The 27675-nt window shown below is 44.2% G+C and overlaps 1 protein-coding gene across 2 annotated transcripts; it reads left to right on the top strand.

The window, feature by feature from the left end:
* Nucleotides 1–15376: 15376 nt before the first annotated feature.
* tnfsf11 (TNF superfamily member 11) lies at nt 15377–27422 on the top strand. 2 transcript variants are annotated; one of them, XM_020637868.3, is made up of 4 exons: nt 15377–15915; nt 18167–18202; nt 22678–22804; nt 25161–27422. In XM_020637868.3, the coding sequence occupies exons 1-4, from the start codon at nt 15715–15717 to the stop codon at nt 25604–25606; spliced, it is 810 nt and encodes a 269-aa protein (XP_020493524.1). In that variant the 5' UTR covers nt 15377–15714; the 3' UTR covers nt 25607–27422. The 2 variants fall into 2 exon arrangements, with proteins under 2 accessions (XP_020493524.1, XP_020493525.1); XM_020637869.3 differs by having other exon boundaries at nt 25164–27422.
* Nucleotides 27423–27675: the final 253 nt, after the last annotated feature.

Below are 27675 nucleotides of genomic sequence, written 5' to 3' on the forward strand. Positions count from 1 at the left end.
AGAGTGTTAATACACAGAAAGAGAAGTGTCCCTGTGATTACAGCCTGCTGGTGAGTCCTCCTAACGCCCGTCTCTTTCTGCAGAAGTGGCTCCTCCCCCTAACCGTTACCTGTGCTGCAGGTGCCAAATGAAACAAGAGATGTGTTTCTTTAAAATCTGGTTTCAATAACAGAGCTACAGTCTTTGGTTGTGCATGGATACAGCTGCACAAAACAGCCTTTGTTGCTGCGTGATTAGAGCGCACCACACATGCACAAATATATAATTAGGTAATTCTTGCAGCAGTGGCTGGTACCTGTCAGCATCCAGCTCTCTGATGGAGCATGAATGGAGGTGTCTGTCTGACACGGAGGGAGGGGAAAGAAGAAAGGGAGGAGGAGGAGGTGGGGATGCTTAATTGCAGGCTGAGTAGTGATACAGGAGGCGAGGAATGTGTCTGACAAGCACATCTCTGATCTTTTGAGCAGCGGGAAGCCCTCTGACAGACAACAAGCCAGCCATACATGGACATGGAGGCATGGGAGCTTGTGGGTGACCTGACTGAGTGAAGTCATTTCCAGCAGGCTTCAAATTAGATGCTATGTGTGGGGGAAGTTTGGAGATTCAGATCTCTGTCCCCTCTTGATGAGAAAGAAGAGCGGTTCATTGAGAAGAATTGCAAGTTTGGCATTTCCGACTCCCAGTTCCTAAAAAGACAGACACATCTTTATGTCATCCTGAGATTGTTTGTGTATTCTACAGTTTAGTGTTAAATTAAATTCCTTAATTGTATCTCCGGTTAAGGGTGTCATTCGGTCTGCACAGGGGTATGAAGCTACTCAAACAATTAATAATAAATTGGGAATGTCCTATTGCTCATGTTGCTCGATGTTGACACTTTGTTGAACTATTTGAACTATATGAATTTAGTTCCTTAAGGGCTTATGCTTAAAGTTTGAGTCAGATCAAGGGTCACAGCTTTTGATGGGCTTCACAGCACTTCATCAGAATGGTCAGAATCCCTTGAGTTCATGTTTGATACAGTCTATGGGGGGACTCTGCCTCTCACCCAATGTGAGCCGGGATTGGCTTCATTCCTCCCCATAACCCTCTGAGAATAAGTTAACAGAGCGTGGCTCAAATCATTTTGATTAGTGTGTCTTAAAAATCCTTTCCCCTCTTCTTGGCTCTGTGGTCGTATATTTGTTATCGGTGCATGTCATGCATGTTGTGAGACAGAATAACCACGGTCAAGAGGTTTAGTAACTCAGACCAACTATTTATTTAGAGCGCATCGATTAAGGCCTTTAGGTGGCCGCAGCAGGGTGAGTATCGGCCCCGTTCAGGATGATGCTGGTAGTAAGACACGACCACAGAAACCCTAATCGAAGATTGCAGCAGCTTCACAGAAGTGGAGCCACAGGAATGTCAGTGCAGTTAACAGGGAAATGAGACACTTTCATTAATCTGTGTTGACAGGCAGATTACAGTGCACAAACACACACACACACTGACGGTTTAACTAGCGATGTATAGCCGTTATTGTGCAGAAAACTATCAGTCAGCATTACAGAGAGACAGACAGGAGCCTAATAGCATACCACCCTCGGTCTGTTCTCTGCCCCACACACACAAACACACACACACACACACACACACACACATCGGCATCGGAAAGGCCAGGGCCTGGTTTCGAGGATCCTCCTGCTGCCTCCCTCCCATTGTGACTCTCTGACATCACTTCCCCCCCAACAGCAACAAACGGCAGGGTTGTTGGGAGAGTCCTCTGGAGGAGGCGGGAGTGTTTTAGTCAGGCCCATGGAATCCATGATATACTGTACTGGGCTTTGTGTTTGAAAGGGGAAAACCAGCGACATCATCCCTGCCCGGCTTTTGTTTAGCCCGGCCTGAACAAGAACTTCTCCTTTGTTTTGTTTCTTTTGCTTCTCCTCTTCCCGATGCATGAGCTCTTTATTTGACCTGATAGGTGTGAGCCTTTAATGAGCCGGGGGGCTGACTCACAGAGGAGGGTCTGAGGTCACGCTGGATGACCGACCGTACTGGAGGCACTTCCACCATTTTATTTTATTTTTTTACATTGAATCAGATTTTAATTTTCTCCTGGAACTGGTGAGAAATAGCTTTTAGGCGGAGCATAATCCTGCCGTCCAAAAGTCTCACGAGCCAAGTGCCATAATGAAAAAGTTAATGGAGTGGAAAATCTAATAGCTTAAATCCTTTAGCAAACGAATACAAGTCTTTCCCACTGGATTCAAAAAGAAGGGAGTGTTCAAGTCTTTTTTACATCACACAAGTGGACCACCTGCTCCTGATAGGGGGTTTATAATGTTTTTCTTCGGTTCAGGACTTTGTTTATGCTAAGCTACTTCATGAGCTTCTTCTTTTGTTATGCTGAAAGGTTGAGATCATCAGATATCAAGCTTGTTTGTCTTACGTACGTCTACAGCAATGTGGAGTGAGCTCAATCAAATCCTGGATTACTTTATTTATCCCTGGTGATATTCGTCTTATAGGCTGTCCAAAGAAATAAATACAATTAGAGAGTAAACGTCTCTTTAATTGACAACACCCTTCCTGTTCTCAAATGTGTTGGGCACTTGTATGGATTGTGAGCAATGTGTTATTTAACACATATGAAGAATGTAAAAATTAAGAATGTGTGCCATGTTATACAAACTGTAAATACATCAGAGATCCAGTCTATCCTGTGTAAATGTCTCTCTGAGTCATGACTGTCTATAATGAGTGAGAAGCTCGAGTCCCGCTGGCTGTGTTGTTGTCAGATCCGTGTTTACATGGACGGGACGGATGGCTCCTCCCCTTGTGTATAAAAGCTGTTTTAGTCAAGGACTAGAGAGAAGAAGAACATACTCACTGATTATTTGGGTGTTAGTAAGAGTTTTTAGATCACGCTCATTCTGTGTCAGTTTACATGCAATGTGAAGCTACGAGCTAACTGAAGAGCGCTAACATGCTAACACAACAATGCAGGACACAGGTGATCGCAGCTCGAGCCGAGGACAAGTTTGTCTGCCGCTTGCGCTAAACTACTTCATGTGAACGCGAGTGAAGGGAGGTTGGTGAAGTTTGTTTTGGTTTCATGCTGGAGCTCAAGGGCGACCTACTGGATCAAAAAGTCGCACATTCTTCCTTTAAATGAATTTACAAAGTTGGTTGAGTTCACGTTCTTGCTACAACACTTTGACGTGGCAGAAGTTAGACAACACTTTAGATGTTAATGTTTGTATGATGCAGGAGGTTTTCTTAGGACTGTAGGGGGATTTAGTGGTCAGGTTCTTGGTTCAAAATGTTGGGGCCGTTCTGTGGGAGTTTGCATGTCCTGTGAATGCTCTGGATCTCTCGCTGCCCAAAGACATGCCTGTTAGAATGGGGGAGTTGGGAGCATGCTCGTTCACGTTCAGCTTTTGTGTTTTCTGCCCGATTGTTGTTTTTTTGGGAACCATTTCACACTAGATGCAGCAGCTGAGAAATAATGGAGGTGAGGACCTTTGACTCTGTCCTGATGCTATGGCGTTCCACTTTGCTCTGACTGAGTTCCACCAGCAGAGACTTTCTCCTCGATGAAGATAATACGTTTCCCTATCTGAACTGCTTGGTGTAGCCTTCTTTTTTAACCTTGCAGCTTATTAGTAGACATAATACATCCAGACTTTCTGCTGCTTTTTCATGCAATGGAGTTATGTTTCCAAAATAATTGAAGTTTGTTTTTTCAAGTTAATTTGAGCAACCCATGGGAAAGTGTTCTTTGTTGGGAATCACTGATACAGAAACATATCAGATATCCTCCTGCAACGTTTTTTTTGCTGATGTCATGGTAACAGAAGTCGTGGTGGACTTCCTTAATCATGTTGACTTTACGAGCGAGGCCACGACTAATGAAAGCTCCCACGGAGTCACCAGCGGGCACTTGGAAACAGTCATCTTTCAGAACGTGAGCTGAACCGTACCCAAAACATTTCCCTGCTATTGTCTGCTTGTTTCCAGGAGTGACCACATACTGATGCTATAATTGTGTGTGTGTGTGTGTGTGTGTGTGTGTGTGTGTGTGTGTGTGTGTGTGTGTGTGTTAAAGCCCAGCAGAGGCATGGACAATAACTCCCAAGCACTCCAGCTCCCGGGGCAAACTCAGACCTGAACACAATGAAAACTATCAGCGTGGGAGCGGAGAGACGGAGACAATGATGAAAGAAAGATGTGCAGAGAACAGATAAGAGTTTATGTCGGAGGGAACGGCTGAATCATGTTGAAATTATGAGTGTTTATATGAAAATGATTGGAAGGGAGCAGAACGAGTGGTCTGTAGGCGGAGGGGAAATGTCACAGTCAAGAGGGGCTGCTGGTGTTTCCCAATCCGTCAGCTCTGTTTTGACTTTTCAGGATTGAAAACAGAAGTTGGACCTTGGTAACGTGGTAAATAATGTTGGGTATTATCTGCGCGCAGGGCTTGTGAGCCTGTCTGACTCACAAAAACAACAAGCAACCCCTCAGCTGGTGCTCACTACACATCATTTCTCCCACCCTGCCGGAATAGAAACCAGCAGATACTGGCTTTTCATGTTTTTATTAGAGATGTTGTTTCATCCTTTTGCTCATCATTTTGTCTGCTAACACCCACAACATGTTGACTCAGGTGTGTGCGTAAGTTAAGGCTTTGACAGACAGCTCATAAGTTAGGAAACATCCTAAGAAGTCTTCTTTCTGTATGACCTCAGGGTGCATCCTCACACCCACCTCGTCGATGACAGTGTAGGATGTGTCTTCAGACCGGGGCCGGGCTGCTTTGATTTGACCAAAGAGAGGAAGCAGGGGTCAAGTCTGGGAGATCCTGACATGGTTAAGTGAATAAAAGACGTCTCCTGCTGATGTCATGGTCCATCCTGCCCTGGTGTTTTTCCTTTCCCAACTCCTCCATCCTCGTCCCCCCCCTTCTCTCCTCAACCCAGTGTGATGGCAGTCAAACTGGCAATGGATTTCCTATTGTAGAGCTAAATGTTTCACAAGAGAGATGTGGCTTGGAGATGAATGAAGCTCAAGAGGTCGTCCAAGAGGGTGAAAATACGAAACATGCTTTGCTTATCTGCTCCGCTGCATCTCACTCCTCTCTCCTCTGTTAGGCCTCAATATTTAGACTCATGGCTGACATCTATCATTAAGGCCTGAGCACCATTATGTGCAGAGGCCAGAATGTTGTGATCATGACCATCCATCTAGTTTCTTCTGCTTGTCCAAGGTCCCGAGGCGTTCCCAGGACAGACTGGATACATAATCCCTCCAGCAAACTCTGGGTCTACCCCGGTAGACTCCTCTAAGTAGGCATCCTAATCAGATGCCCGAACCCACTTCAACTGGCTCCTTTCGATGCAAAGGAGCAGCGGCTCTACTCCGAGCTCCCCCTGAATGTCTGAGCTCTTCACCCTATATCTCTAAGGCTGATAATTGTGCAAGGTTGTTGTGGTACCACATTAAGTGCATTTTTGAGGGGCAGAACATGCAGCAAAACTCACAGAGATCTGCACAGAAGAAGGGAAAGTTTACATGTGAGGTGAAAATAAGTGAAGTACTTAAAAGGACTTGTTTTTGACTAGTTGTGATCTACCCTCCAATGTGGTCTGAAAAGCCTAAACACCTTGATGAAGCTGTATTTAAAACCCCTTCAACTCTGCTCAATGATTAATAGATCCCATTCAAGGTTACTGTAAAAAAACAAAAACGCAAACAGGCTGTCTGGCCGCTTTGCTGCGTCACTAATGACTCTTTCCTATGCCCACTTTTAGGCAGAAGGAAAGGATGAATATCTTTTCTTTTTTTTTTTTTTAGAGTGAACTTTCTGAAACATGATGTAAGACAGAGAAAGGAGGATGAAGGGAAGCAGGGGAGTGGAGAGGAAGGAGCAGGGGATGAGAGGAGGATGTAGGGCCACTGGGGGAGTGATGACAGGCAGAGTGTTTAACATGTGGCCGCGGTGTTTGGGGGAGTGACATGTGTGTTCAAGAGCAGCTCGACTCCCACCAAGTGAGCACAAGTCTATCAGCGTTTTGCAGCTGTGTGTTTCCACGTGGGTGTGTTCAGTGCATACGGCATTTTTCCCAACTATGCAAATCTTGATCTGCATAATTACAGACATGCGAGCAGGATTAGTCATGGAGGAAACATTCGGTTATCGGTCTGTCACTTGGTCGATACTTTGTTTTGGCTGAACATCTCAAAAAATATTTGGACGCATAACCATGAAATGGAGTAAAGACACATGTTGCTCAAAAGATGTAACTCACAGGCCAACAGTGTCAACAACGAAGAGGCTTTAAACTAAACCTAAAGGAATGAACCAGTGGTGTTTCTAGAGTCTGTTGGGGTCCTATAGGCAGACATTTATTTGGGGTCCCTCCAACCAGCGTTCATCACCGTTATGTCTGCCAGTGACCCGACGCTTACTCCTCTTCCTCTTTTTTTCTGTTAGTTTTTTTCTCTCTCATAAGCAGACAATTCCTCTTCATTTTCCTTTGTTGACTTTATTGACAAACATTGGTTTTCACAGCAATCATGAATGCGACGCTTAGCAGTGCAACGAGAACTAGTGCCATCCAAAGACTGTAAATATTACTGGACGAAGCCTGAGTGACGTCAGCTATCTGTTCCTGCAGGGGGGTCTGGAGTCTCATCGACAGCAGCCGCCATGCTGGAAATGCTGTCTTTTTACAGCATAAATGAACATGTTTAAAGCCTGATACAAAATAACAAAATTGTTCTGATTAGTTATTGTCACCACTGGCGCACACTGTACGGGGGTGAATTTTTTTTTTAAACGGTTCTGTTTTGATTTTATGAATGATACATCTTGTACATAGTTAGGCTTGTAACTGACCTGATCTAGTTCTAGTCTAATTTATTTCATTAGTTGAACATGTTTTAAGTTGAAAGAGTAAAGGGAGTTTAAAACAACCTTAGGGTTTGAATCTATCCACACTTTATTTCTTTAAAACATCCTCAGGATATAATTGCTTTATATAAATAAACGTTCTGCCTGTGCTTTAAGGGGTCATCTTTGTAGAACCTCCTCTTCCTCTCTTGGCAGGAGTTTGATGTGACCCCTCCTACAGCTTGTTCCCCCGTGCCAGCCCTTCAGAGGAAATCCAAGGAGCTGCATTAATATCATAACAGTTCCATAATGACTTTAAAATCCACATTACTTGTAATGCACGCCGACTCTGGAGACGTCACATGTCATTTCAAGACATTTCCCTTCACATAGTCCAGATGAGTCTTTGCTTTGATAGTCTGCTCGGTGCTCACCCCGACTCTCCCACACTCTCCCACCCATGCACATCAGCTGAAATGAGATCTGCCTAATGGTCTGGAATACCCCTGTTAGGGCTGATCATCACTCCAGTTTTCCTCACAAATGTGTAGTTCTGATAAAACCACAGGCCAGTGTGATGTGACGGGAGAGCTGGAGAGGAGAATGGCAGCGGAGTGCAAATATCGGGGTTGCCATGGCGGCAGCAGTGTACGAAGATTTGATTGAGAAGCAAGACAGCTAGAAAGGGAGATCGCGTGTGTGTGTGTGTGTGTGTGTGTGTGTGTTTCAAGGCAGACTTTGAGTGACCTTCCTACCACAGAGGATGTGGGAGTGAAGGGGAAAGACAGTCCTCTTATTTTCATGTTGTGACGCTTTAAAAACCGCCTTTCCATCAGATAAACGAGAGCGATAACAAACAGGAGAAAAAGCACAGCTTCCATATCAGATACGCCCTTCTCATCGTGAGAAATCTCGAGAATGATCTTTTCCAATTGCCCATTTGTCAAGTACGTGTACAACATCCTGAATCTGTGCCGTTTAATAAATATGCCAGGCAGCAGCTAAAAACCATTTCCTCCTTTTGGGCTTCTCCAATTCATGCATGTCTCCCCTTCTGGTTGCAGAAACCAGGCTGAATCCAGTGGAATCATTCTGGTTGCTTTGAAGCTGAAATAGCCACGGGCTGAACCAAACTGACCCAATCCTGCTCACTGTGACGCCGCAATATGTCTGTGAATCCTGTACCTTCACCCTCGATGCCTCAGGCGCAGAAAACAAACAAGAGGCAGTTCCTCAGGTGGCCACTAGAGGTTGTCTCGAAAAGTGGGTCACTCCCCATAGAGCCCCATGTTAAAATGTTCAACTTCACAGCAGAAATAAAAACATGTTTACAGCCTGGTACTAAAACCTCTTTATGAGCACACTGAAGAAACAGCCTCTGCTTACATTTTCCACAGCAAATATTTACAACGAGCGACTGATACATTTCACTTTTAAAGGACAACTGGAGGTGACTTCTTTCTGTCAGTAATCACTACCTACACAAGTAAAATATCAGCAAAGAATTAGGAATCAGGACTTACATTACGGCTCCCCTGCTTCAGAAGAGGACGCTCGGGAGAACTCAACTCGCCGCTTGATGGGCGTATACGTACTGAAGAGTGGGCATGTTCCGATTTTCTCCTGGACCTCTCCATCCACTTCCCTGTAGGCTACGTAATAGGTGACATAGCCTCAATGAATGCACCCGACTGGATAAATGCGCGGCTAGTCCGTGCGGTCCATAGAGCTCAGGGCTACTCTTTTCTGGCGAGCCCGATGGATCCCCTCTCAAAACTTGCCTCAATGATTCCAAAATGCCCTTGCACGTCTGCCTCTCCGGCTCTCCATAGGAAGTGAATAGAAAGCGTTGAGACTCTATCCGTCGCCAGAAACAAGGGCACTGTATAGTAAGAGTTATGCATAATTAGGGGCGTGGCCTCTTTGAGTGACAAGTGGGAGCTGCTCGGTGTAATTCAGTCACTGAACTTTTAGCGTTGGTGCCTTCTGGATTCAGACGTGTAAATATTATTCAAATGTTCTGTCCTTTTGAGTTGTTTATTGTACTATTCCAGTGGTCATGTTTCGGAATTCGCACAGCTATATGTGTCCTTGCTCACCGTACCTGGCTTGTCAGCTCTTTTAGTGTTTGTCATACATTGATTTATTTTTGGCCGCCTGTGTATTGGTCCATAGAAACCAGTTTGTGCAGTTCATCTACAGATCCCTCTCCCTTCAGAGATGAAGCATTAGGTTAGCTGCCTTCCCCCCAGCTCTCCTGGCTTCCTAACGCTCACATATCAACAACTCCAGTCCACCAAAAGTAAATCTCAATCTTTGTGGAAGGCGATGTGTAAGCAGCCAATTCACCAGCTTATGAATTAGCCATGGTTTGTGCTTGTTAACCTTTTGCTCCACTTCTTTTCCACTATTATTCCAATACGATGACTTTTGGCTCCAAAAAAAACAACAACAACATGACGACAGCCAAAATGCTGAGTGTGAGGGTTCAGAAGGAAGCAGACGGACGTCACAGTGGCCAGCCCATTATTTACTGAGTCTTTGGGTTATAAACTGCTGACGTCACAGTTCCCGCGTTAAGTGTGAAGCTGCTGATTTTGACATCGGGTTGAGTGTGAGGGCATGGTTAGCAAAGAATGCTCTTAAAAACCAGAGCTAATGTAACACTCATAACAATGCAGGAGTTGGCCGTTAGCAAAGGTACACACCCATTCTCAGGTTTTATCTTTGCATGCAGTTAGAGGCACTTTTGTATTTTTCTATCTCTCTAAAACTCGACCCCTCATTTTCTTCCCCTCTCTCTCATCTATTTTTTCCCCTCTTTGCGCTCTCTTGGGCGGCTGCAGGGTTTTTGGCTTTCTGTCGTCGTCTGAAAGAGCATCAGGTTCCACTCTTTGGCAAGCTAGCAAAACGCAGGGGCATGGAGAGAGTCCAAACACACATACACGCACACATTTTTATGCACAAAGATTCAGAACTCAACATGAATATACAGTGCGATACAACCCAAACAAACACACCTGAATATCACACAAAGCATGCCTCTGCTAGTCCATTTCTGCAACACCAATCTCCTTACTCCTTCAGGAAATAGCTGAGGGCACAGGAAACCCACAGCTAAACACGAGTTCTCACGGTGTATTAACCAAAAGACGAGCACTTTATAGTACCACATCCAGAGGCGATGCCAAGACCACGCCGCGGCCTGCCAAGTGCAGGAGGTCGGAACCAGAGTTCAAAAGGTCTCCTGGGAAAGTGTACACCCCAACCAAGTCTGCTCGAAAACGAAACGAGGACAGCCTTCTGATGTGCTATATGTCTTTAAAAGCAAAACTTCAGCAGGGGCAGTATATCCGAGCAAGGTAAAAATATGAGTTATAGTAAAAGGGGGGGAATGTGGTCGGCCTTCTACATAACCAAAATCATGTGTGTGGTTTTATGAAGTTAGAAAGCCCATAATGATGGAGTATTAAATGATTGTAGCGCCATGAGGTTTAAAGGGAGGGGGGGGGCACATATAAAAAGCCAGCTTTCTCCCATGAACTCCGCTGGCACCCAGAAAATTTGCTTGTATTTCGCAAACTCACAACCCGACCTACTACACCCACCCCTCCTTTCCTCCATTGTCACTGCGTCTGCCTAAAATAACTTGTGTTCCTAAAGGAGGCTCGTTTTCTGCTGTCTTTTCAAATACTACACTGTTGTTCTGCTGGCACCGGGGAAAACATGGAGGTTAAGGAGGTCACACTCTGGGCTGACAGGAGCCACTGCCATGTTTAGATGCTGCAAGAGCCGCGATGCGTGACCGCGGGAGCGTCTGTGGACACTCAGCCTTAATGAGGTGGTCCAGCAGTCTGCATGTGACAATACCTTATTGTGCTTTTTTATAGAATCTATGTGTAAGCAGATTAAAACAGGATACTATTCGGAATTAATAGTACCATCTGTCATCTTCTGCTTTTATTAGGTATGTGACACTGAGTTTGAGGTCAAGTGACCTGGTTTCTCATACAAGCACACAGAACACTATTGGATTATTTCTCACTGGATAAGAATATAATTAAAACTTTGTTAATCTGTACATTTTCTTAAAGGCAGAATATGCAACATTCTGGATATTGATTACACCCTGTGTAAATATATTGTGGAGTAAAGAAAGTGAACTCCCTCTGCGTTTATTGTTTTCAGGGCCGTGTTCACATGGTGGGACGGCACTTCCTTTAACTTGTTTATGCTTTACTTAGAGGCTAAAACTTGCTTCAACCTCCGGTGTTAAGAAATGAAGCCAATGCGGAAGTGCAAAAAACTGCAGTTCCTTGAGTGTCCACTTGAGGCTGGCTCCAAAAGATCCGAAAGTCCCATACACACCCCATATTAAAATGTCTGTTTTGACAGCAGAAATTAACATGTTAACAGCCTGGTACAAACATCGATTTGGTGATAAAAGTGAATGCCTTTATGGACACACTGTACAAATCAAAGAAAACCTGAAGTTAAACTTTTTTTTGGGTTAATGTACAACATGTTTTCTTGTTTACAGCAAGTTTAAGGCACAGGATGTAGATTCCGCCACCAGGGGGCTCTCAATCAAAACAAAAACAAAAGATGACGTTGAGGCCGGCGGGGAATCATAGGAGTTGAGCGTAGTCAAGGCTACCGGGTGAAACCGACCTGAGGAACAGAATATGTTTACAGATGAGCTAATGTATCCGGGTATAATTTACATGATGTTTTTACAGCAGCACATACAACAATAGAACGGCAGCTTTCAGCAGCAGCTCACGCTTCCTTATGTAGCAGAAGTAACATCCGGTGTTTCCATGGTAATGAGAAACATGTCGTGTCTTTCATGGTGGCTCTGTCTTAGGTGTATCCGGGTTCATTAGTAGTCCACAGACTTTTCATTGTGAACAGACAGGTATGGACTCATGTGCTGTTGCAACTTTTAATTTACACCTGAAAAACAACAACCCATGTGTTCAATTTGCCACCAGACTAACGTTAGTCATAGGTCAACTTCCTCATTACAACAATGAAAAGGGAAAGTTTTTTACAAGTTGTTCGACGCTGTAATTAATCATGCCATCCTGAAACAAAGGACTGACAGTTCAACTAATGTCATTCATAAAACTGTGGTTTAAGAACAGCGTCATCCCTGTGACGCACGCTGTCATTTCTTCACTTTCTGTAATAATGGAAACCCTGGTGTCCTTTCATCTGTTTTTTTGTCAAATTCTAAATCACCTTGTGAGCACCGGAATCGTAGTGGTTGGTGCGCACGTCATTCCCCACTCTCTCTCTCCCTTTCTGATTTCTGACTCTATCTCTAAAAAAAAAGGCATAAAAAATGTAAAATAGCCTTAAACTAAAGTTCGCAGGCTGAGAGGAAGGGGCTCATTCTTCTCCTTCATCTAATCGATGTTTATGATTTTTTAATTTTTTTTATATAATATATTTATTCTGTTTAAATGAGTAATTAGAGGAAACTCTTTTTTTTTTTCTTAAACACTTGATTCAGTCTTGTTGTTTCACTCCAGGTGAGTCGAGGTGGTGCTGATTATTACAGAGCCCCACCCTGATTGGTCCAAGGAAGCAGGTAACAGGATAGAAAAGGTGTGGGAACCCAGTGGTCAAGCTAAATGTGGCTAGCTGTTAGCTTGTATATCCATCACGGTAAACATTTTGGTCCAGCTCCTGTCCTCGTCAGGTGGACTGCCAACTTGTTGCCACAAATCAACAAGTTGGTTCTGAATTTATGACGGCAATCTAACTTAATGTTTTAGAGGGGTTTATAGGCATGATCAAATACAGGATCAGAGTGGATTTAGAACAAGAAACTTCACACACATGTTTTGAGGAGCTCTGAGACTTATTTACACTGGTTGAAAATGAGGAGAATATGTCACCTTTAAATATTGCACGCAGGGTTTAAAGTACCTTTAAACCTACAAGTCAGCTGCAGCAATGAGTATCTGAGATCTTCTCTGTCAGACTCTCATATGTTGGTACAGTCATGGGGTTTCCAGGGGCCTTACTAATGTGGGCAGATACAGCTCGCTGAGATGTTATGTGGTTCACAACATGTAAAGATGATTTCACTTTTCTCACAACAACAACAAGCCACAGAATAATGTTATAAAGAGAGGTACATTAGAAGCACAAGAAGAGTCCCCCAATGTAAACTGGACCGTTTAAAAACTCTTTTGTTCCCACTTAAGGCTGTATGGGTTGTGCAAAGGCGTCATGGTAATTTTATATTTCCTCGGCTTTTTTTTCTTTTTTCTTTTCTCTTCCTTAGTATTTTATGCAGATATTTTTCAATATGAGTGATGTGCAATACATGTTGTGTTTTTTGGTTTGCACTGGTATATTCTTTTCTCTTTACACAGGAATTTTTATGTTTTATTTGCATTGATTGATTCAACTGTAGAGGCAGATGAACGTGTGCAGCACTTTAGTCCAAGACAAATTTCCCCCAAGGACACAATAAAGTGTTTCATATAATAAGAAGTGAGGATTTTTGCAAGAACTTGGCTCATTATTTCCTGGCTCTGATTCCAGTTTACACATTACGATAGAATGTGATTAATGCATGAATGCGTATTTTACACTTGATATTTGGAAATATATTCCAGTGAAACGATCGAGCATGTAAGTCATACCGGTCGTGGGAGAGACTGCGGTCAAAACCACAAAACCACACCAACATGATCCACATTCAGTCATTCATTAGAATGAAGTGTTTTGTCCGATATGTGTAAAGACTGCAGGACAGGACATGAAGCAACACTGACTCTTGAACTCTACTGAACTGAGATACAGACATTAAGTTGTTAGAGGAGTTATTGATGCTTACTGTTATAAAATAAGACAAATAGGATCAATTATGGGACAAACTAGCAGTAAACACATGTAAGAGGTATATTAGATGCGGTGTTGGTTCAGGAGTCTGTTGGGGTCCGAGGCAAAGATGATTTGGGGCCAGTGTCCCGACGCTCTTCCTCTTTCTTTTTTCACTCGCAGACAGAAAATTCCTCTTCATTTTCCTTCATTGATTTTCATTGATGCACTTTGGTTTTCACAGAAGTAATACATAAGATGCTTAGCAGGGCAACGAGAGTGAGTACTGTCAGATGGGCGCCATTAGGGAGGTTTCCTACTGTCAATGCAAAATTTGCACAATTTGAGCTACTGCTGTGGTTTGAAGGTTGTCAGCTCTCGGGCGCCCTCTAACTGGTCTCCGGCCCCGAGCTGCCTGTTGATGAGAAGCACGGCTTGACAAAAGCAGTGCACATCACTTTTTACTGCTAGCGTAGCATATTTTGTGAGAAGACTTCCAGTGATGTGAGGCTGACAATGAATCACCTCAGAAAAGTTTTCTGGTTGTAATATCACTTCCTCTTTAAAAGGGGGCTTGTTAGCTTTTTCAGTTTGTTGTCCCACTGAAGTTTCCATTCTGCACTTTTTGTTTGAGATAAATTCTACAAAATATGAGAATTTGTTCACAAACATGTGACTGACATTGTGTCTAGTGTATGTCGACATATCGGGGCGGCAACAGCTCAAGTGTGTAGGGACTTGGGGTTCGGAACAAGAGGGGCCACAGGTTCAATTTAAGATGTGGACGAAGTCTGGAAATTGGTCTGGTACCTGGAGAGGTGCCAGTTCACTTCCTGGGCTCTGTCGCTGTGAGCAAGGCACTGAAACCCCCAACTGCTCGCACGCTCTTTCATGTGCAGCTCCCTCACTCTGACATCTCTCCATCAGTGCATGTCCATAGGATCCTGTTTGTGCATGTGTGTGTGTTTCAACTCGTGTGTGTGTGTGTGTGTAGCATGTCTCAATAACAGAGTGTTAAAGGATTAATAAAGGATATCTTATAGCCTATGTGTATGCAGGGTGAAGGGTCAAGCGTGGAGGGGCTTGACAATATTTTCAGCTGCCAAGGAGTGCCTGGCAGCAGAAAAAAGTTTGTGACCACTGGTTTAATCTTTGAAATGACCAAAAGTTGACACCACGTGTATCGAGTGATTGTTTAAGGTAACATACTGCACTAATCGTTACTTTATAAGGTGAACTTAAAGCTTTATTCAAATGTAAAATGAATCTTATTTTTAAGAGAATTAAAGTCATTTTGAAGTTTTTACACATATGAATTTGAACTCTGCTCCAAAATGACCCTGATTTCTTTTATGTAAGTTTTCTTGGAAGTTGACTTTTGAAGTTTATTAAATCATCAACAATATATGTTTAGAATCAGTTAAGAGTTCTCATACTTTTCTCAGCTGCATCCCTGTCTGACTGCAGCCTCTGTGCAGTGTGTGTGTGTGTGTGTGTGTGTGTGTGTGTGTGTGTGTGTGTGTGTGTGTGTGTGTGTGTGTGTGTGAGAGAGAGAGAGAGAGAGAGAGAGAGAGTGAGTTTGTGTGTGTCACAGGGGGTGTGGACGCGGAGAAGAAGGGGTGGATCACGTGTCAGTGTGTTTCGCTATAGAGCTCGTGGAGCCATAAAGAGCTCGCTGTACCTGTCGTGCGCTCACAGGTCGATCCGGTTCAAGTAGGTCTTCTTTCCCGTCCTCTTCTTTCGTTTCTTCCTCGTCTGTCGGCGCAAAAACCGGAGGATCCTTCTGATTGGCTGCAGCGGAGAACGCGCTCCTTCAGCCCACCCACCGCTCATAATCGGGACCTTTACAGTTTCAGTCGGTTTCCTTCCTCGCACTGAGTCTGTCTGGGACCTGGCCCCGGGGCTGAACGCACACGCACACACACACACATACACACACACACACACATATACACACAAACACACACACACACACACACAAAAACAGAGCGCGCATCATGGCAGCTACTCACAGCGAGTACAGAGGCTACCTGCGGAACACCGTCGACATGGAGGCCGCGCAGCACCGCTTCCACCCGGTGCAGAGCTCGGAGCCCACGTACCGACCCCTCCTGTTCGGGACCCTCGCTGTTATGGGATTGCTTCAGGTGGCTTCCAGCGTGGCGATCTTATTACACCTGACAGGTTATCTACAAGAGGTAGGCTCAGTGACACAAGTGTGCTTTATTTGACACACTCTTGCAAAGTCATGACTGCGCGTATATGAGGGATTACTCAAGCTCATGGTTCTTCTGTGCGTAAATATGTATCTCCAAGTGCAGCCAAATGGTCTCGAAGCGAGTTGAGATAGTGCAGCGACGTTTGCGCAATCTTATAATGCCATAAACTGCCAGACAAGTTTCGCCGCTCTGTATAAAAGTTGGCGGCTCTCTTAGAAGTACAGGAGGTGGATTCTTACTTCAGAAGCGACAAAGCCTGAGCAGCGAGCCAGTTCTGCAGATTTGTGCGCCAAGATTTCCTGCTCTCTTGGCACGTCTTTGAAGGCGCTGCGCTTTGGCGGCAGGCAGTTAAAACACCTCTTCAAGTCGCTGTAAAAACGCACACAGTTACTGATAGCAATCTCACTAAACCCCTATGATGTTTTCCAATGAGAACTGATTTCGGCAGAGATTTTTTTTTTTTTTTTTCCAGGAGCTGCAGCCTTTAATTCAAATCATTCGTTTTGCAGAGATAACATCTCCGAAGGCTCCTCTGCAAATCCTCCTTGTGTCAGTCGTGCAAAATGTTCTGTTTGCAAAATACAGATGTTTTCACTTGAGTGCTCCTGGCTGCAGTTATCTTTGTGCGTGTTTACATGCTATCCAGGGTTGTATTTCTAATTTATACGTGTCATGAGCTGTAAACTTTAGAGCAGAGCCAGAGCTGGTTCCAGATCATGGATGTTCTGACATGTTGCAAAGTCAGAGATACAAATCAAGACGTCTCTTCATGGTCCATTTATTTTCTTGTCAGGTTTACTCTCTTGAACGCTGAGTGTTTTGGGATCTTGTAGAATAACATTTACATTCTGCCACAGCTGTTTTTGTTACTCCATGGTGGTTCTGGAGTTGAATAATTGTCGTGTTTGAACAAGCCAAGAGAGCAGACCGCATCCCGGCTTTGTCAGGATGCTCCGAGGTCACCTGGGGAGCATCCATCTCTCTCCCCCTCGCTCTCTGTCTTTCTGTCTCTGTGTTTGTGTGTTAAATTTCTCTGGCTTGTTTTTGGCATAAACACATTGCAGTGTGGTAGTAGCTTGTTATGTTACTGGATCGGAGCCAGAGGGGAAAAAGGGAGGTGGGAGAAGAAGGAAAAACCCCGGAGAGAGGGACGAAAAAAGAGGGACAAAATGTTTCATGTCTGAAATCTTTTTGTTGTGCTTTAAAGCTTGGGACGGGTCTGATGGCGTGATGAGAGGGATGCAGGATGATCGGAGCGTGAGATGCTCTCCGGTCTGTCAGACTTAAGGCAGAGTTTAAACAGCCTTTTTAAAAAAGTTGACAGCTGCGTATGGTAGAAGCTTTTAGTGTGAGTCAGTCAGTAGTTGAGAGTGGATCAGAGTTTGGCAGCAGACCATCATAAGCCCTCAACACCTGTAAGAACTTCCTGGAGATGAGACGGAGAGCTGGAATCTGCACAGCGCCGTGCTGCAGAGGAATGTGCTGATCGGGTAGCGATTTAAAAAAAAAAAAAAAAACTGCTCTGACTCAAACACGAGGAGGAGGAGGAAATGCATGTTTTTGTAATGTTGTGTATCTTGGTGCATCAAGCTGTGTTCCTACATGAAAGCTTTGCACAAAAACATCCAAAAATAGCCTTTCAAGTGTTCTCAAGAAAATCTGCATCTAGAAGTATGAGAAAGGAATCCAAATCTGGAACATTTTCATTCAAGTTTCTGTAAACTAACCTGACCCTTGCTTTGAACTGGGCGTGGCTTTGCCGGGGATTTTTTTTAAACCTTATTATTCCACAATCTTCTCAAAGGAAAAACCACACCTCTACAGTATTTAGAAAATGGACGGCCAAATCGGTTTAGTATGTTTTCCGATGGTTATGAAGGTTTATTAGCAGAGATTTTGGCCCGCTGCTGGATGAGACTCTAAATTCCCACATCACACACGCATTTGAACTATTTGAAGCCATGTTTGCAGAGGCTTTCAGAGATAGCAGCTCTGCAAACGAGAACACATGTTGTGACCCTAGCTCACATTTGAATCTCGCCTGCTGCAGAGGAATGCAGACTGACATGTGGAAAATAACTCAACCTCCCACACGCAAACACACAAACTGAATCTGTGCTCGTCTTCCTGTGAGTTCGTTTTCCTCCCACTCTCACCTGTCAGAGGAGGGAACATACGGTGCTCATAACTCTGACCTCTCTGACCTGTGCCCCTGTGTTTGTGTCTGCAGGTAGATCTGTCCACAGCGCCGCATCGACCCATAGAGGTGAGTTTGACCCATAGGTTTGACCCCGGGTTAACCTCAGCTGCACAACACCCCCTCTGTAACAGGAGCACAGTCCACTTACAGAAAGCATTTCAGCAGCTTGCTTCCTGCTACAGCTGCTTTTCTCACTGATGTTTAAGAAGGTCCGGGGTTTTTGCTCAGTCTGCACAGATTGTAGAGCTCTGATGTTTTATGTTATGAGTTCTGTGAGAAGTATAGATCAGATCTTACTCTTCTGCTTGCATGAATAGCTAAACTCTCACCATTCTCTTCCTGGATGCATATGAGTAATCCTAAAACTCTATGCTATGTATTATGCCTAAAATACCATATATATATATATAATATATTAGCGAGGATCTTTAAATATAGAATATATCAGGGTAGCGAGATATTGTGTCCAGTCCTACTGTCCTTGTGCATAGGCCTGAGTTCTTTGCATTTACAGAAGAGCAGTTTCTTCCTTCTCCTGTCTCACTCTCTGTTACCGTAAACTTTCAAACAACATTCAAACTGGGCCCCTCCTCCTGGGCTCATCGTCCCCAGAAGCTCACACTCACTGCAGGACGTTTACTGCTTGTGCCTACACTTCAAGCTACCGCATGCTAGCACAAGCTAACCGCCGGTGTTTGTCACCTGCCTGTCCAACAGGAAGCAGACCATCTCCAAGTCCACGGGTAAAAGACAACACAAGGTTCAACCTCGTTTTAGAACGAGCTTTATCCGCTTGGTGTTTCTCCTCACTGCGATTATATTTTCTCTTCTTTGCTGCTACGTCCACGTCCGTCATATTCAGCGATTTGAATGGCGTCCAATCGCTGAATTGTATCCACTCCTAAACTCACCTGCTGCGCTGTCATTGGCTGGAGGAAACACACAAGCTCCGTCCAGTAACGTCCCGAGTCAACCAGAACAAACCAGAACTGTAAAATCCAGTGACCATTTAATGATGAGCAGTTGAATACAAACGGCCTCACCTGTGTCACTACATGATGTCAATGCAGTACTAAAGGGTATTGTAACCTTTGTGTCATGACACCAATCATATTGCCAGATTGTTACAATACACCGCCTTTATATACACATCTATGGTATTAATCTAATTAAGACTCTTCTCCTCTGTCGCCCCCTGGTGGAGGAACGAAATACCAAACTCCATTTGATCTGGAGTCCCTTTGCACCTTTAAGTAAAAGCTAAAGACCCAGCTCTTTATGAACACCTACGACCTTCATGATAGGGATGATGACGACGATTTTGATGATGAAGATATTTTAGGATGGTTTTGATGCTGATTAGAACTCTCAAGAGAAGCTGTCGTTGTTGTGCTCTGCCTCTGGTCACTTCCTGTCAGCACCTCTGGTCACTTCCTGTCAGCACCTGTGTGTCCGATCGGGCTTAAAGCTGTTCCTTTGCACCTCCTCTCTAGATCCTCGCCTGTGTTGTTCTCACTCTCTGATGTACGTCTCTTTGGATAAAACACCTTAAAAGCGTTCTGAAGCCTACCAGGTGTTTCCCTCCTGTCACTGAGAGATGGGAATACGCTGCAGAGATGTTTTTTAAAAGAGAAGAGTTCAAGCGGGACAAAATAAATACGATTTTGAATCTGCGTCTCTGCACTGACATTAGTCATGATTTCCCCACGGGTGTGTTTCAGCACATACCACAGCTTCTGTTCAGCTAAACACTGAGCTCCAGGTGGTCACAAGGGCTGATGAGAGGTCAGACCACAGCGGGAAAACACCTCTCTGCTCTTTGATACACAAAAATGAGTTATCATGCTGCATTTTCCACGAGTTTGCCTCGTTTCTCACCGACACGGTGCACAGAGTAGTCCGCTGCGTCCTCCATCTGTGAGTCACTCTCTGGCGTCAGTGGTTGCAGAGTTCCTCCGATAATCAGCGGTAGTATGAGGGAGTTGTAAAGTAAGAATTCTTAATTGCTGAAGTCATATTTTTCTCTTAATCCCCGTTTGGAAGTTGCCGCCCCGTTTTTGGCACCGGTTTCCGCCCGAGCAGAGGCGAAGTCCACGGAGGAAATCAAAAAGCACAGAATGAAAACGCTGCTCTGCCTCACTGCTGTTTGCTTTCCCATTATCATTTCATTTCCTTTGAAATTATGTGTTTGCGTTTGTCCTGGGAATCCCTTGTGTGGTTCTACACAAACCACCCAGCCTGATGTTGGACTGAAGAGCTCATTGTGTCGCTGTTTCCCATGGAGCGCAGGGAGGCATGCTGGGAGCTTTATGAGGTGTCTGGGTGACAGGTCCTCTTGGCCCACACTGTGTTGTGTTAGGGTCAGCTCTCAGACCGCCGCTGACAGTTCAGAGGATTTGTTAGAGAGCAGGCCTCAGTTGGCCGCTGTCAGGCTTTGATGCGAGGCAGGATGTGCAGGCCGTGGGCCTCCTCCGGGCCGGGGCTGTGGTCAGCGCGATGTCGGGAGTGGTGAGAACAGGACCGTGATTCAGACCGGGCTCATGACCTGAATGTTTACAGACCGTGGAGATTTGTGTGAGAAATGAGATCTGATTGATGAACACAAAGAGACAAACTGCTTTGGTGGCCGAGCCGTGAGTGAGAGGACTTTTGTTCCAGTGTAGCATCCTAGAAACCACTCATCAACATAATGGAGACGTTGACTGATGAATGTGGTGCGTAGTTATAGGGTTGAGTTGAAGCCTGGGGAATTCAAGGACGGAGCAACGGGGAAATCAAGTCAGCTGTACGCTTCACGCTTGTCCTGCGTGCAGCAGCTCTCAGTGATGCACTTAGATTCTACATCACACTGTGGATCAGGAAGCTTCCAAACTGCTGCTACTTTGTCTAAATAATCTCCTCTCTCTGGTTAAGGCGGAATGGCGCGGTCTCGCCACAAATCAAGATAGATAGATCCCACATTGCAGCGCCGACTGGGAGAGCGTTCGCGATTCCTCTGCAGCCTTGGCAGCGCGATGTTTACCCCCGTCTCATTCCAAGACGCAGCGCTATAAACATGTTTGTGCAGCAAATTGTTTTTGGAGGACAGACGGAGCTAATCTTAGTCTGAGAGGCGTGCAGATGATGTGTCTGGACTTGGTTTGTGAATAAATACTTGACAGCTATATTAGCAGAGTGCAGGTGCATGGTTAATGGGGTTGTTAGGCTCTGGAGTTTATTTAGAGTGTGTAGCCGTGTTTTTGCTTAGAGACGCTGTGTGTGGTTCTCCCAACACTTTCCGTTTTCGCTTTTTTTCCTGCTTTTACCCGCTGGCACAAAGATAGATGATTTTATCTCCAGGACACCTGAGATCAGAGGACGTGACTTCATAAGCATGAAACATGTCAAACATCGTCTGGATGAGATATACTCATCAGTTGACTGTAACTTATATTCAAAAGGTGTTAGAACATTTTAATTTACCACATAGTGTAGACGCATGTCGTGTCCCACTTTCATCTTCGCTGCTGAGGAGTATTTTCTTCATTTCTTCATTCTTCATTTTTGCTAATCACAGTTTCCCTCTGCCTTCATTCTCCTCTAGAAATAACTTTATTTGTCCAACCAGCAGTCCAAAACCCCAAACAGTCTTTATGTAACCATCATAAAGGACCATGATAAGAAGCATTTAAGCACCAGGGACACTGAACTGTTTGATACTTTACTTAAATTATTAAAGTATTTGATGAATCGGTCCGTTAACAATCAATTTATGGACCTTTATTTGCAGCTCTGAGTCCCTACGAGCCCATGTAACTTATATAGTTTAAGAATAATGTTGCATCCACAAAAAAAAAAAAAGGTTTCCATCATCCGTGAGACCTCCAGTGTGAGTCTAAGATTTTAGGTAGAGTCAGGAAACAAAAACACGCCTCATATTTTCATCTCATGCCAGATGTGTAACAGAGCTGGCAGCTCCGACCGAGTAATTGTTTACTTGCTTGGAGACTGTGTTTTCTCTCAGTGTATACGCTCCGTCTTGCCCGAGGACGACAGACTGTGGATAGTGGCGCCTTGAATAGAGAGAGAGAGAGAGAGAGAGAGAAGAGCGATCTATCTGAAAGGGTACACTAGGGCAGGGAGGCCTCAGCGTCGCCGCCTCCAGCTCAGAACGGCGAGATGTTAGCAGTTTGTGTGTGTGTTGTCTTAAGAAATAAAAACACGATTCAACACAAGCAGGTGGTTATTCAAAGACACAGCAGAGCCAAGCTTTGTTAAAGAGAAAGTCATTTGATTGTATTGTTTAATTGCTGACATCTCTTAAACTAAGCAAACCTCAGAGTGGAATAGAACTCTCTCACACACACACACACACACACACACACACACACACACACACACACACACACACACACACACACACACACACACACACACACACACACACACACACACACACACACACACACACACACACAGACCCCAGAACAATATGACTGATTGTACTTGACCTGTCGTTTATTATTTACCGCTTGATTGATAGGTTTCCCTGTTTTCTGCAGGAAGTGCAGACGGAGCCGGTGCTGAACGCTCTGAGAGACACGAGGAAGAACCGACGGTGCAAACCGTCCAAGGAGAGCCTGCCGTCAGCTCATCTACCAATCAAAACGCACCAGGAGTACTCAAAGAGTGAGTCTAGATGACGTTGACATTATGTGAATATAATACTAGAAAAATGCATCTGTCAATTCAGCTGAAATGTGGTTTTAGTTATTGATGAAGAAATTGGTTTCTGTTCCTAAAGTAAATGTTTGGGGTGCTGGTGGCAGAACGGTTAGTGTGTACAGAGGCTTAAGTCCTCAAGAGCAGGCGGTGCGGGTTCTTTTCCTGCATGTCGTTCCCCACTCTCTTTCTCGCCCCAGTTTCTGACTCTGTCTGGTGTCCTGTCTCCCAAATTACGGCACAAAAATCCATAAAAGGAAAAGAAAAAACGCTAACCTCGTTGTCATAACCTGTTTACAAATTGGAGATTTTGGTTGCAGTGCATCAAAAGTTGTAAGAAAGTATTAAGAACCTAAAACTCTGGGGCCCTGGTAGACTAGTGGTTAATGTGTGCGGCCTGTGTTTGGAGGCTACAGTCAGAGGCGCTGCTTGTCAACAGGCAAGGCAGGCAACTGCTTGGGGCCCCAGGCCAGTAGGGGGCCCACAACGGCTGACAAACTTTGAAACCACAGCATTGCGTCAAATAGTTCAAATTTAGCAACGACAGTACGATATCTGCCTAAAGCGGCCCCTTCTAACAGCACTCACTCTCAATGCCCTGCTAAGAGTCACAGCACTATTCCTGTGAAAACCCAAATTTGAATGAAGAGGAGTTATCCATCTGGGGGTGGACAAAGAAAGTGGATATTCTTTGGATGGGGCCCCCAATGAACCTTTGCCTAGGGCCCCAACAGACGCTGGCTACAGTCCTCCCCATCGGGTGGCCCGGGTTCAAATCCGGCCTGAGGCTCCTTTCCTGCATGTCCTCTCTCTCTCTCTTCTTTCTGACTCTATCCTCTGTCCTATCTCTACAATAAAGGCATGAAAAGCAACAAATCACCCTTAAAAAAAGCAAACTAAAACTGTTAAAAAGCAATGATCCACCAAAAACACTTTTTTTGCACAAAGCAGTGGAATGAAGTGTCCATGCAACGAAGCTCAGGACGCAACATAGTAATGAAAGAGGCGTTGCAGTCTGAAGTTCAGAAGAAATGGTCGATGCAAACTCCATTACAAACAATTAGCATTGTTCTACAGTTGCTCTTGTCTTCACTGACCTGACACAGCATGTTGTTTTCTTCTCAAAACCTTTTATTGCAATCAATATACATTAACTAAAGTAAGAATAGAGCCGCCACATTAGATACAGATAAGATAAACTTTATTGATCCTCCATTGTGGGGAAATTTGATTACAACTGCTCAAAAATAGAGATCAAAGGTAATCAGGAAAAGCTTTCAAATGTAAACGACAAACATATTTACAGTAACTAAACATAAGAAGAAAGATAGTAGAAATAAAAAGAAGAAGAAATTAACATGATTTTCAGCCTCATTTGTGAAAAGAAATCAGTTTTTAAAAACACAAAGTGAAGAAAGAGAGAGGTGGAGTTTCCTCTGCTGATAAATCTGAAGGCTAGTGCTTTTTGTGTTTTTTTAAAACATGTGTGAAGTTTCCTGTTCTAAATCCACTCTGATCCTGTATTTGATCATGTCTATAAACCCCTCTATTTCAGCCCTGCTCAGAACAGGCTGTTTCTGTGTCTGTACCTTTAAATGTAAATGAGCTGTGTCTGACCACGCCCCCTCTCTGGAAGCGCTTGGGTGGCTCTCTGGAGACATGTGTGGGGTCAAAACTTCGAGCACCATTTCCCTAAAACAGAACACATGAGGAATGTATCTTCAAAAGCAAAAGTTCATTTTTCTGATATACAGAAAATGTTTCCACCAAATGCAGGATTGTTATTTCATAAAGTGAGGGAGGGGCTATACAAAAAAAAATAAAAAAAATAAAAATGTTATGATTAAAATAAGTTACCCTGACTAAGAGTACTTACGTTGAAATGAAATAAGAAATGCATCTCAAGCAAACACGTTTCTGTGCCAGCTTGTTAAAGTCAAATAACCATCGTGGTGATAAAATAGAATTGTGCAAAAGTTTAAATGACTGCTCTGGTAGAGAAGGCAGACTCAGAGGGCAGAACAAACACCTAGCTGTGGGAGTGTCACCCACCTGGGGGAGGGGTTACTGCCCTTTGTGATGTCATGACGGGAAAATCTCCAAACGCCCTGTTTGAGCACACATTTTCTGAAAAGTGGAGCAGGCAGAAGAAGCAGAGGATGGACTTTTCTCATCATTGGGGGGTTTGTAGACAGACTCGAGACACAGATTAGCGTTAGCATGGTAAAGTGTATTTTACAGAATATGTGACCTTTAATGAAAGACTTTTAGAAGAATTAAATAACCAAAATTCGGTCTGTTTTCTGCTTCTCTTTTTTCCAAGAAGAGGGTGAGAAGAAGGCCATCACCATCGACTGGGAAGAAGTGCACGCATACCGCCACAAAATGGGCTACCAGAAGGGGAAGCTTTTGGTGATGGAGTCTGGTTTCTACTACGTCTACGCCAAAACCTGCTTCCGTTACTACACGTTAACACTGGACGACAGCAGCGGCCAGGCGGGCACCCCGCCGGTGGACGTCAGCAACACCCAGCTCATCCAGTACGTTTTCCACGAGAGCATCAAACAGAACAGCAAGGCCGTGCTGCTGATGAAGGCGGGCAGCACCATGCGCTGGAACAACATGAGCTATAACATGTACTGCGCCCAGCAGGGCCGGGGCGTGCGGCTGGAGGAGGGCGACGCCCTGTACGTCAACGTGTCCAACGCCTGGATGTTGGACCCGGCGGGAGACGGGACGTATTTTGGGGCCATAAAGTTGGGCAACTGAAAGTAAAACAACTGGGGAGCGGACATGCTACTGAACATTTAATATGCCAAAGAACCACTGATTTCTAATTTGTCAAAATAAGTGTTTTATTGTAAATGTGTTTTTATTTTGTTCTTCACCAAACAGCCTTGGAGTCTTTTTTTATGAGACGCATGGAAACAGGAAATCGCCTTTCACAAACTCTTCAGGCACTTAAACCCCAAATATGAGACTCACCGCTCTCAAATTAATAGCACTGGACTATTTTTAGACTTCTTCTATCTTTGTAACAGACTTTTATTTTTTAATACTGTTTGCTGTTTGTTTTGGCGCTCGTCAATACAGTTCAACAGTGACACTTTAAAGCGTAGACATGTGTTTGTGCACTTCTTAAACAAACCATAAAGGGAGAAGCCGAGGAAGTAAGTCAGCTGGCAGAAAGAGGCAGTGAGGAAGGATTTATCAACGTTGGGGGGAAGAAGTCGTAAAAGAACACTGTTGCGGACGCAGCATCTGCTTGTACTTAGCAGATTATCAGCGGGGAATAAAAACAACCAAACTCCCGGGTCTGACAGCGAATGTTTTCCTGAAAGGTTTTGCAAGTGTGAAAAAGGCGTGCAATGAGGCGTCCTCACGATAAGTAACTCAACAGTATGATTGGAGATAGGCAGCAAGATTAGGATTTATAGCACCCACAACATCTCTGAGGCGTCATTTGAAAACTTAAGACGGCCATCTTCATCTTTGTTAGGCAATGAAACCACTTTGAGAAAACCTTTAGGGGTCCAAAATGTTCTATTTCCTGCCTTAAAGGCAGGGTTGGTAATTTACAAAAACTAACATGATTTTGAAAGCAGCATTCCCTCAGTGCTCCGTCTGCACTCATCCCCTCCCCTCTGTGCTCCCTCTAAAGCCACGCCCCCTCACTTACATGCACGAGCGCCGTTGCTCCAGAAGTGGTCCTCAGCTCATGTTTTGAGTGTGGGTTCATGCATTCGGTAGAGAGCGAGCCAGGGAGGCGTGTGATTGGTTCATCAGATTGGTACCTTGTGGCAGACATTTGTTGAAGTTTTTACAGACTTACAACTGCTAAAGATGACAGATTTTCTTGGTTCCTTTTTCAGAGAACATGAGTTATTAATGTCTGTCAGGACCTAAAGACAATTTCATCCAAAATCTGAAAAAGTGGATCTGGAGAAAATTACCAACCCTGTCTTTAATGAAAGCTCACGAGCGGCGTGCTTCACTGAAGGCGATTTACTCGACGGTATCATTTACGAGTGCACGACATGTGTTTGTTATTTTTATGACAATCAACAGGCGACGCAGATAGCTGGACTGTCTGACCACAAACGACACGAAGAGACTCTTTGTCGTCTTTAACCAGAGGAGCCAAATTGAGTTTGGTTCATCTTTAACTTAAATTCTTTTGTTTTCATTTGGCTCGTCACCGAGGCAAAGGGGAATATGCACTAAAATATTTATTTATTAGCCGAAGAAGTACGGAGTGAGGTCATCGTTGGAGTGACCTTTTGGCTGTGGAAATCATTTATATTTTGTGTCTGTATGACATTCATTACGCAGCACTTAGAGGAAATAGTAGACACGCTTTTTGTTATTCAAACACAGGGGCTTCATTTTCAATTCCATATTTATGTATCTCCATTTTGACAATTCTGTGTGCACTCGCCTAGCCAAAAGCAATATGGATATATTGTTCCTTCTATAAGATTGTAGCATACCTGTAAGATATTCATCTGATAGACCTTTTTTTTCCATTCAGTGTTCTTTTTATTTATGCGTCTGTATGTTTTAATAAAAAAAAGTACTTTTGTAAGAGTGTGTATGGTGTGTTGACATTACCCGACCCGCAGGATTCAATCTCAGCCACCTTCTACTGTATCCTGATAACCAGGCCACCCTGACTCCACTGTTATTGTGATGTGCAATTTGATAATCTCCACCATCTTTGGAAAATTCAACACCGCTATGGCCAAAAGAGTGAAGTCACGCTGTTCCGTTAACCCGGTCAGAGAGAGAGGTTGTATAGAAAAGGCGCCCACCGCTGCAGACGTGTGGACCGCAACACT

The sequence above is a fragment of the Labrus bergylta genome, chromosome 13, assembly GCF_963930695.1.
Source record: "Labrus bergylta chromosome 13, fLabBer1.1, whole genome shotgun sequence".
NCBI classification, from domain to species: Eukaryota; Metazoa; Chordata; class Actinopteri; order Labriformes; family Labridae; genus Labrus; species Labrus bergylta.

Coding starts and splice junctions, on each gene's coding strand:
- tnfsf11 (XM_020637868.3), top strand. CDS start 15,715: ATGGCAGCTACTCACAGCGAGTACAGAGGCTACCTGCGGAACACCGTC. Junction 18,203..22,677: donor CGCCGCATCGACCCATAGAG/GTGAGTTTGACC, acceptor TGTTTTCTGCAG/GAAGTGCAGACGGAGCCGGT. Junction 22,805..25,160: donor GCACCAGGAGTACTCAAAGA/GTGAGTCTAGAT, acceptor CTTTTTTCCAAG/AAGAGGGTGAGAAGAAGGCC.